At 44.2% G+C, this 11,970-nt stretch overlaps 1 protein-coding gene across 1 annotated transcript in view; it reads right to left on the reverse strand.

Moving 5' to 3' along the window:
• LOC101583498 (retinol dehydrogenase 16-like) overlaps positions 1–8,840 on the reverse strand; it is a 35,182-nt gene extending 26,342 nt beyond the window's left edge. The window contains 2 exon segments of the mRNA XM_012512886.1: positions 6,376–6,491; positions 8,528–8,840. Coding sequence (XP_012368340.1) covers positions 6,376–6,491; positions 8,528–8,840 — 429 coding nt within the window.
• Positions 8,841–11,970: the final 3,130 nt, after the last annotated feature.

Raw genomic sequence — 11,970 nt, forward strand, 5'->3', positions numbered from 1 at the left:
GGCAGAAATTCCTACTCGGTGGGAGGGGTGGGGAGGTATGGCGGGAAGGGTGGGGGGCGGCCCGAGGGGGTGGGAGAGGGTCCGGCCCATGCTGTGCCTGGGCTGGGACTGGTCCCGCCGGCGCAGGTTGGCAGGAAGCTCTCCACACACTCCAATGGCAGGTTTCTTTATTGGAAAGTTCACACGGGCATCCATGCACAGTGCCATTTCCTAGTGCGTAGAAATGTTGTCCCACTGTCACTCATGCTGAGAGTAATAATGTGCTTTCTCTTTGGGAGACCAGGGAGTCCCAGAACACTGCAGGTTCTGCAGCAGTCTCTGAAAGTACTATGTGTTGTTTCTTTTTGTATAGTGTTTTGTTTCATTTTTCCTCACTCTCCTTTTTCATTTCATTATATTTCACTTTGTTTTGTGCTGTATACCATTCTTTTCCCTTATATTATTTTATTTTTATCTATTTTGTTTTGCTTTGTTTGTTTTGTTAGGGACAACATCTATCTTTGTAGTCCAGGCTGGTATAAAATTACCTATGACCCTGTTGTTGGAGGCACCAAAGCGCTAAAATTATAGGCACAGGTTACCACACCAAGATCCTGAAAATTACATGGAATAATCTGAGAAGATCAACCTGGGTGAGACTCCCTCACCTAGTGCCAAGGAGAATAAGGCCAGTGCTCAGAGGAACCTGTTGCTGATGCTCCCAACCACTTCTGTTGATTACCTGACAGGCCCTCACAAGGCATTCCGTAGAGATAAACACTCTCTATCTACAGCCTGGGAAGTGGTCTTAGCCAGGCACAAACTCTGTACTGCTGAGCACCTGAATGTCCCCACATTGTTCACAGCAGTGCCTGGGCTACACCACCTGCTGGAGTCTCGGGAATGAGCTCAAACACACGGTGATCACTCTTTCCAGCGTCAGAGGGACACCACATGTTCCTCTGTCTGAGAAGGATATACCTTCAGCAGAAGGGGAGATACAGGAGAGCTGGAAAGGACAGGAAGTGAAGAGCTGTGTCCACCACAGCTGGAAGCCTATTCAGTAAGGTGGGGAGCCAGAAATGAAAGGACAGCCACATATGGAAGGAGCCAGATATCAGAGTTGCAGACTTTGAGTAGGATTCACTGACCCTGTGCTTCTCTCAGAGGGCAGAGCAGCAATGAGAAGGTGTGAAGTTCTCCCCGTGGCCTTCTGTGCCCTCAGTTGAGTCAGACTCTGGCCCCAAAGGACCCATGCCTGCACTCAGGAAAAATTCTGCATAGAGAAGAGGAAATGGAAAGAAGCCTCCCCTGAGATCGTGGCTGAGAACTCTGATTACTGTACAGGACACTTCCTTCTACCCCTCTGCTGCTGAGTCATGAGCAAGTTGACACCCTGGAGTCAGGGAATGCTGTAGATTCAGTCTGAGTGGCCCCACCCTCATGCACTGCACCATGGATCACAGGAATCTGAACCCTCTCAGTTCCCTCACCCTCTGGAGAGGACTTGGGATGGGGTCCAAGCCTTGTGAACACCAGCTCCACTATGCTATAAAGTGACTCAGTGACCTTTAGTTTTACATCAGCGTTTTCTGTGTGTGTGAGTGTACTATGGGGGAGGGGTGCTATCTGTATGCATGCATGTGTTAGGCTTATAAGATTTAGGAGGCTTGACACTATGAGGCTCTTCCTTTGCTTTTGAGGGGAAAATTTGAACTGACTTTGGATGAGCTGGTTTGAGTCTTCTCAGGACATAGAGCTCCTCAAGGATTCTTCTTGGTCATCTTTGTTTCTTCAGCATTCCCATGCCTGACCCAATACTTGGTAAAATTTTTCAAATGGAAGGTCCTTAAAACATAACCTAAGTCTAGTTAAAATATACATTTAACCAAGCATGCTAGTCTTAGATGTACTTGTGGTTACTAAAGAGACAGAAGCAAATTGAAAGCCAGCCTGGGCTAATTGGCAAGAGCCTGCCTCAAACTAACTATACAAATGACCAGAAAGGAGCTTAGCGATGGACCTTTGCCTACCATAGACAACAGCCTGAGTTCAATGCCAAGTATCAAAGGTAGTATAATTCTAATGCATTCATAGAGCACCTCAAGAGTAAATGTATTGCTCTGCACCAGGGGCCATAACATTCTATTTCACAATGCACTCTGGTCTTTTCTCAAATATACACTATTCCCTAAAGGCTTCAGATCCTCAAGGATTGCATTGTGGGAAGGAAGGAAGGAAGGTAAGACACTGGGGAGGTACCTCTCAGCTCCACTTTGCATTTAGCCCAGGAATCTCTATGACTTTCTGCATACACACACTCAGTTTATCCCTCCATTGAGAACAACTTCACAACACTGCAAGATATGCAGCCAGATCTCAGGAAGCCAGGGTTTATTCCAGTTGCTGCCTTGATACAGGAGTAGCTCAACAAAGCCTGAACAGATAAACGCTCTTATCCAGGAAAGATTCTGCATCAAATCTACTAGAAATGGGTGGGAGTGGGAAAGACCTGAGGCACTTGAATGGCACCAGTCATAATAAAAATGACTTGGAGGTGGTGTTTGATGAAAGAAAATAAACTTCTGCATCCCAGCAATAGAAATGGAATGTGTGCCATGGGTTCTTAAAATCTCCTTATATGCCTCCTGTTCTCTCTATCCTTGTCAGTGCAACACTAGGATGTTTGGAAAGGGAACCATTATTCTCTCATTGTGTGTCAGGAAAACCTTAAGTGGGCCTATCTAATCCCTAACTGGTTATCTCTGTCATCCTTGACTTCCAAGCAGGCACCTCTCTCAACCACTGAGCAACAACTTCATCTTCTGAAGCACCATTACAAATCACTGGGCAGGGTGATATTTTCCAGTACCCAAGCTTCTCTTTTATTCCAAAACAAAAGAAATCAAAATAAGCCATGATTTTAAGACAAAGAAATTGCTTTGTTTCATATTTCTTCATCCTGAGAGAAATTCCAAATGCCCACAAGTTAAGGGAGGAAAAAATTATTCAGTTCACAGTTTGTAGAGGTTTCAGTCCAAAGTCAGCTGGTTCCAAGGCAAGGTGGCATTACAGACATGCATTGCTGTGTAATGACAGCTCATGCCAAGCTGAAGGTACCAAAACAAATAAACGAGGGACCTTAGAAGCATCTTTCTGCTTCTTTACACCCTAACCCTTACAATCTCCTGCAATGCCAAAGCAACCAGTGGACTGATTTAGTATTCAATCACCCTTAATTCCAGTATCACACACTCTAGATTTAGCCACCTCTGAATAACACCACTTATGACCTCATGAACCTGTTGGGTAAAAGAGTTTGGCATCCCAGACAGGGGAATACCAAGTATGAGAGTGACAGGAGATCAGTGCATGTTCCATGTAATCTGTCACTGAGCACAGGTATGATTTCAACATTTTCCACAATAATTGAGGATATTTGATGTCTATAGAAAATGAGAAATGATCCAGGTTTATTTCCACCTCCCAGAATTCCTGCTGTAGGATCAATTTAGGGAGAAAGTTTTTCAAAAAAAAAAAAAAAGAAAGAAAAGAAAAAACCAAAAAAAAAAATTCCTCAAAATCCATCCAAATCAAATCTACTCATGTTCCTCTATTTAAAGAAATATGCCTAGTTACCAAGTTGACAAGGGTTGGATTGTAGTAGTTGAAATAGTGGGTTAATTTGAGAATTTAAAAGCTTAACTTGCGTCAGCATTTCCACACCCTAGGGCATGGTGGTCCCACACTGGGGTATTGTGGCTCATCACCCAAAGAATATAAAAGGAAATTGAGGAAAGATGGAGCATTCCATTTCCTGGGAGGAGTTCCATTCTTCCCAGACAGCTTGGAAGTCTCCTGACTTCTAGTACAAACTCTTCCCCCTCCACCTTGGATCCTTCAGCCTATAGACTCATCAGCTTCCTGTTGCAGACAGAACCTGTTTTGTCTATAGACAGACAGCGTTCTGTTTGCCTCCTGATACAACTTTCCATCAGAGATCCATTGGCCTCCTGATAGGGAACTGCACTTAACACTGAAGTGAGCTCCAGACCTTGCATTGACTCTTTCAGTCTCCAGTGTGGAGATACCCTCCTCATGCTACCTCATCTGACTCTGTGGCTGACCATCAAAAGCCGATCTTGTAATTTCTTACATATTTGTACATTTTGTGTTATTTTAGGAAAAAACCCTGACTGATGCAATTTGCAATTTTAACCTCGTGATAATGATGGGTTCAGATAAAAGAGTGTCCCAAGTTCTCATAAGCCCAAAGCCTTCCTTAGGTGACCAGAAGCCTCATGGTACCAAGGATATGGAACCAAATCTCCTCATTTGTATGGGACAGTACAAGAGGCAGATCTTATACTATTGAAGACACTAAAAAAATAAAAATGAGGAAGAATTTCTAGAAAGGGTTTGCTTGTCTTCCCACTCTCCTCAGATTACTCACTGAATTCCAGAGACCTTTCACCAAAGATCTCCTTGACCTCTGTACTGATCCAGTTCTACATCTCCTATAGGCTTAGCATGAAGTTTTGCTTATTGGTCATGTTGGGCTTGATGAAACCAGGCTCAATAATAGCCACCTTTACTCCAAAATAAGATCGCTCTTTCCTGCAAAACACACAGTAGCAGACAAGGATATCAGCAGTCTTCAGAAGCAAAAGCACAATTGGATAAGATGACAACAGTTTCATGTAAGATTGGGATGAGAATATTTGAAAACTAAGGATGTGTAATGTACTGGAGCCTCATTTTAAAATGATGGTGATGAAATTGTCTCTGTGTATTGTTTCCTTTGTCCAAGCATTTTACATATACCAGCTTATTGACATATATCCTATGGATTTGAGAAAGGAATTCATGAGAAGATATCTCCTACAAGAGGGATCTTTCCTACAAGAGGGATCTTTCCTACAGATATTTTCCCACAAACAGTATCAGGAAAATCTTTTAAAATGCCATAATGGGACAAATAGAGTTTACTAGCTTGGATGCCCACAAGGGAGGAGCCCTGTCCAGAAGAAGCAACATTGAAATCCTCGGCTACTGCATGCTGCAGTGGTTGTGTGGGAAACTTTCTTGGGAAAAGAACCTGAAGGACCCCGTGGGTACCCAGACTGCTAAAACAGAGTAAAACTTTTCATGTATTTTATCATTGCTGTAACAAGTCTGAAGAGTGCCTTAAAGGGACCTTATCTCCCAGACTAGATCACTGTTCATCTACATGATGGAGCAAATGTATTCAATTTGAAATAAAATTAAAAACCAAAGAATAGACATAAAGAGGCAGAAATGTGTGACCCAACATTTGGAAACATGAGGAAGAAGATTCACAGCTTGATCGCTACCCTGAGTGACATGGTGAGACTCTGTCTCAAGCAAACAAACAAACAAGCCACATTACCTGCCTCCATTTCCCTCATATCCCACACATCCCTTGACTTTGCCTATATCACCTCTACAATCAGGTCCATCATTCCCCTCTGCTTTCCAAGAAGCTCCCATCCTGTGCTGTCTTCTAGGGTGCACGGCTCAACCTCAAAGCTTCCTAGCACCGCACAGTCTGAGACACCTCTGCTCTACAGGCAGCAGGGACCCTGGGTTCTGACTTGTAGCAGTGCTTCCTGAAATCTGTCCTTTCCAGTGGCAGCCTGCCATCAGCATGAAGTGCACATACATCCAGGGACACAGGCCCTTTCAAAGCCTACCTGTGCCCACTCCCCAGCACACCTCCAGAAAACTTGTAGTTGTTATGGTCACCATGGCTGCCTTGGACACAACTACTCTCTTGCCCCTCTCTTAAATGTATCAGAGTCATGAGCTGAAGAACACAGTCTTGATATTGTGCAAAGTCACTTATCATGCAGTCAAACAAAAGTGCAATAAACAGTTGTTGAGTTGGATAAGAACCTCATGTGAGCTGAATCACAAAGCTCATATGTCTGGCTTAGGGGCCAGAGTCCTAGGTTCTCTCTTCCAACTGACCTCAGAGAGTCACTATCTATGAACCCTATTCCAGGGCAGTAAATAATTAACTAAACTCAGACTTTCTCTGTACACAAAAAATAAAATTGTGGCTCCTAAAAAGGGGCCAATTGAATGCAGAATAGAGAAGTGAGAGTCCCACAACCAGAGGCAAGAACCTTCACCATGGGCCACCAAGCTTGGAATTAATTGAAACCTTGAAATAGGCTTCTCCAAAATTCTGGGAACATGAGCAATTCAGAACCCCAACCCGATTCAGTACCTGAGACTGTCCAAAAAGGACTCCACACCATAGTTAGCGATGCAGTAGCAGCCATCAAGGAGGGAAACCTAGCCCATGACTCTGGAGATATTGACCACATGGCATTTTGCATTCCTCACAAAAGACAGCAGGCTCAGAGTCACCTCAATGACCCCCAACAGGTTCATGCTGAGAATGTTCATGAAGCCCTGCTTCTTCAACCACTCACTGGGAGCAGAGGGGAAGGAGATGCCAGCATTAAACACCAGACCCCTGAGTCCTAGGAACAGTTGGAAGATGGGGGAGACACACTGTGTGTCTGTGGTCACAGTTAGGGCTCAAATTACCTTTCAGTAATGGAAAACATTCTCTCCTGGGAAGGAAGAAGGACAGAACATAAACCACCCAGTATGTGCAAGACTCAGGCAGCACCTTTCGGAGCTGCTGGTTGACAGAGTTGATGTGTGACTGAAGCCTTAATTATTCAGTGACCAACACACTGCCTGGGAGGTACAAGAAAGTAACCTCAAATTGATGATTCCGAGAATAGATGTGGAAGAAATACTGTACATCCCCTGGTCTGGAAAAAAGGGAAATGAAGACAGATTTTTAAATAAATTAACATAATCCTCTATATGTTCTAATTTTTCAAGGTTTTTTTACACCAGGTAATTCACATACCACACAAACAATATTTAACAAAGGAGGGGACTGGGAAGGTAGCTCAGTGGAATAAGTGCTTGCCTGGCAAGCTCAAGGTCCTGAGTTCTATCTCTGGTACTGAAAAAAAAAAAGTAAAAATATTTAACAAAGGAAAAGAAAGACAGCAGTGAAGGAAAAACAGGAAAGGAGGCTCACAGGGAAAAAAGAGAGAAAATCAAAGACTAGCATGTGTGTAAAATTTGGTTGAGAAACAAAGAATTAATGTTCAGTTGGGGAAATTTTCAGAGCTCTGTGCTGCACTCAGAAAACTGAAGTTGAAACTGGGGCACTGATATGGGATCACCTTCCTGAGTGTGCATTTGCACAATCCAACAGGAAGGCTTAGCATGACATTTGGCTCCCACCTTCTTCCCCCGGCCTCACTATACAACTCCACCTTGTGCAACAGAGAAGAACAGCCCTTTCCCCACTCTCTGAAGGCCACCTTCCCTCATCCTGAATAGTCCTCATTTCACAGTCTCCATGTGGTCACTCTGGAAGGCTCCACAGCCACATCTAGGAATAAACAGCATTTGCCACACTCGGAGCACAGTGCAGCACTGGTGAGTGCCTGTTGGCCTAGGGCAAAGGGTGCAGCATGCCGATCACAAGAGATGGCAAGGAGTTCCACACCTCCATTGATCAGAAATACAGCCTGCTCTCCATGGAAGACAGTCCTTGTCCCTTATCCTCTTTATCTGTAAGAACCCAATCATACACATAAATGTACTAATATCAGCAGAGCAATGACCACCAAGATGACATTAATGACAGTAAAATGTCAGAAACAACACTCACACACAACATCCTGAATGTCTAAATAAGTAGAGTTCTATGGAACAACTGAACAGTCTACATTAGGCAGTAACAATGCTCCTCTTCATTTTTTAACTAAGAGGACTAGGTATGAACTGCGCACAAAATGTCATGGCATATGCCTCAATGGGTTAAAAATATTTTTCTCTTGGTGATGACATAATTCACTAATTTTTTATGATTTTATGCATTCCTGTATTTATTACAATAGTTATACAAAAGTCATAACAATAGACTTTTTTTTTTTAATTACAGAAACCAACGCTCCTTTCTACCCCAGTAATAGCACTAACAAAATAGTGTAGTGAAAAATAAAGCAACAGTGAGCCCCAGGTTTTTGCCTTTCCTAAACCAATCTTAGCTCTCTGGATGAGCCATGCTGGGGACCCAAGAAGAACATGTTGCAGTGCTGAGACATGAGCCCAACTCCAGCATGTACTTGGCCAGCACACACCAGAGTGCAAGGCCACAGCCCTCCTCCTGAAACGTTCCCATTTCTCAGCAGCAATCTGCACTCAGCAACCCAGAATTTCTGTTTAGAAAGGCAGATAGGGGACAAAGAGGATATCTGGACAGAGAGACCACATTCCCAGCAGAGCCCCTCTCACCAAGACTAGAAGGCTCCAAGGGAGACAGGAGAGGGAAAGACTCAAGCTTCCACTGAGGGGAGGGGAAGGACTCACTTCCAGCATCACATCCTCAAGATTTCTTTCCAGTCTCACCAGAGAGCACACAGAAGGTACCTGCCTCACACACAGGGAAAAAATCAACAGGCATGATCAAGAATCTGGGTGATACCTCTGTCCTCCACACGCTCCTTCACCCACTGGACAGCTGCAGCAATGCTCTCTGTCTGGGTGACATCCAGGATCACTGTCTGCAGCCATCCTGACATCTGTTTCCTCAGCTGTTTGGCTGATTTTTCTGTCAGACATGCAGCCAGCACCCTCAAGCCTCTCATGTCCAGCTGTCTGGCCAGCAGGTTCCAGAAGCCTGAGTCACAGCCCATGATGAACACATACCTGTCATGGAGGTAGATCACCACCTGCCTCTCCCAGTACCAGTGCACAAGGTAGAACAGGCCCACAAGGGGTACCACATACAGCAGCATGGCTTCCCAGAAGGCAGGGACAGGAACAAGGGCACAAAACAAGAGTCTGGCTCATGTTCAGCCAGAAGAAGTGTAAGAAGTGAGATGCTAGTAAGCTATTAGTGGTGGCTTATTGTTCTGCTGACGTGAGTACATCTAGAGTACCTAGTGTGGCATCTACAGTTATTCTTTTATCATTGGTTTTGGAACATTTACTTTATTCCTGCCCCTCCTCTTTTGCATACTGCCTTTGGATTTGGGGGAGGGCAGTTACAGTATTTTTTTTTTATTTAGAGGTTTTGATTTCATTTATTTACTCATCTTGAACTCTCTTTTTAGTTCAGGCTGAACTCAAACTCATGGGGACTCAACTTCCATATTTGGATTATAGACCACTGCCACATTCCTTGGCTAACCATGTTCTTTTATTAATATATTGATTCCCCCCCAAAAAAAAATATTGATGCCCTTGATCATGCCATATCCTGTCTCAAAGAAAAACATGATGAGTCAATAGCCTGACACAATAACATCAGTTTCTCTCTTCCATCCTGTATGGATTCCCATATAGGAATCCATGGAATACCCCATGGCACAGTGTCCAGGGTCAGACTGTCTATTCAGGTCAGCACCTTGCATCATGGATCTTCTGACACAGGAAGGTGCTATTGGAAGGCTATAATTGGAGAGAAGACACATTTACAATGACTTCCCTTTCTTCACTCCACATTCCTCATTAGCCTCACCACTCAGATTACCTCCTCAGGTAGTGAGGACTCTTTCTCTCCAATACTACCCAAAATACCAGAGGAGTGGACATCAAATGCTACCTTCCTGATATAGGAGCTACCTGGAAAGAAGGAGTGAGAGCACAACAGGGAGTTTGAGATCTGAAGCAAAGAAGGGGTTGATGAGAGGATGAGGCTGGGGGGTGAAATGCCAGAACTAAAATTCTCAGGGCTGAAGGGACACTGGAATAGAATTACATTCACAAAACACATACAACTGAACTACCTTTCCACTACTATACAAGGCCTTGCCCAGCTGAATGGATACAGAAGGACATGACTACAACCATCTTGAATTATAACCACTAGGACTGCCTGAGAATAAGCCTTGCTGTATTTGCTTATATACATAGAAAAAATATAAGTAGATGAGTCCGTTAGTGGTGTATGTGAAGTTTTATAGCCAGAAAATTACTCCAGCCATTTCTCTTGGATCAAGCTTACTTCAAACCAAGTCCATTCCAGCTCCCAGGAAGCAGATGTTGTCCTCACCCATACAACAGTACTCTTTTTCTGACCCAAATTAGAGGGATCCAACCAGTCCTGTTTCCCCACAAGAATACACCTCCACACTTCGACCTGTGAATAAATCCTCTTATTAAGTACACTCTGAGAAGTCCTAGATCTATCTGCCTCTGCTTGGTCATATAGCACCTCAGGGCTGATTCTCACCTATGAGAACTGATTTCTTTCATGTGCCCACACTGTGCCCTTGTAGTGGTCAATACATTGGGTCAACTTGGCTTGATCACCTTTGTGGTTCCACACTCTGGGCTGTGAGGGCCACATCCCAGAATAACTCAGCACAAAGAAAGGTATATAAAGAGGTTGAGGAAGGATTTGGCATTCCACTTCCTCAGAGGAACTACAGTCTTTGCAGTCAGCTTGGACTTCATCTCCTGGCTTTCAGCGCAGATTCTGAGGCCTCCAGATTGGATCCTTCAGCTTTCTGTTGCAGATTCTTCAGACTTTCATTGCAGGCCCAATGGCCAACTGTTAGAGACTGTTGGAGACTGTTAGAGACAGAACACTGCAGTGAGCTTCAGACCTTGGGACTGAATCCTTCAGTCTAGGGTGTGCATACACCCTCTGCACGCTTCCTTATCTGACTCTGTGACTGGCACATCTGGTGTTATATCTGTTATTTGTATTATATCTGTTCCTATAATAAAACCCTGACTATTACAGATAATGTTCCAGGAGTATAGTTGTTGCTGTGGCTAAACCTGACCACATGGATTACCAGCTTTTGGGAGAGGCTTATGGGAAGAGATAGGAAAGTTTCAGAGATGTCACAAGTGAAGTACAGGAATGGCTTCTACTGGTTCTGTATGGAAGATTCTGGTCAGAGCTCAGAAGAATAGAAAGCTGATAGAAAGCCTGCCTGTAAACATCTCCAGAACCAGGAGGTTTCTGCTGAGAAGAAGGATTGTACTGGTTGTTGGACTCCAGATGTTTTGTGTTATGGCTTGGCAGAAAGTTTGTCTGCATTTTGCTCCTGTCCAGAGACTTCACCAGAGACTAAGGCTAAGTATAAGGAATTGATTAATTTTTCAAAGGAAATCTCAAAGCAGTCAAATATTTAGGCAGCGGCATGACTATTGTTGGGGGCCTTTAGTCAAATATAGGTTGAGAATCAAGAGCAAAGAGCCCAGTTACTCTTCTCTCATTGCTGGGACAAATATCAGACATTCAAGATGAAGGAAGGAAAGGTTATTTAGTTCAGTTACTGAAGGTTTCATTCCATACTCAGCTGGCTCCAAAGGCAGACTATTTTGAAAATACCACAAACATCACCCCTCTGCTCAAGGTGGCCTCAATCATAGATGCTGCCACCCTGCACTACAGGGTCTAGAGAAGAGGCTGGGGAGCCACTGTGTCCAGGATGACCCACTTCACAACTCTATGAGAGGCCGTTGGCCTGGGGAAGTGTGTGCTGCCAATTTAAGGGTTCACACCTATCTGGCCTCACCCCTTGAGGCCCACCCTGGTCCTCTGGCCCTACCCCTTGAGCCATGCGGTGCTCCTGGAGATGCGTCCTCCCCATGAATTACATAAGGCTTTGGGGAAACAACTAGATACAAACCATAACATTCCACCCCTGGGTTCCCAAAGTCTCATGTACATCCCTTTGTGCAAAGGGCATTTTAATTTATCTATAATAGTTGCCAAAGTCCCCATTGCTGAGAAGTCCAAGTCCCAAGTCTCCAAGATCCAAAGAAAACTCTCAATTGTGAGCCCCTGTACAAATGAAAAGTTAAATACAGTCAACATTCAAAGGCACAATATAGGAGCTACGTCCCACACCGTCCATCTGCATCCATCGTTTGCTTTGGTAGCTCATCAGGTCCCCAGCAGCCAGC

The sequence above is a fragment of the Octodon degus genome, unplaced genomic scaffold (assembly GCF_000260255.1).
Source record: "Octodon degus isolate 3935 unplaced genomic scaffold, OctDeg1.0 scaffold00286, whole genome shotgun sequence".
Classification (NCBI taxonomy): Eukaryota; Metazoa; Chordata; class Mammalia; order Rodentia; family Octodontidae; genus Octodon; species Octodon degus.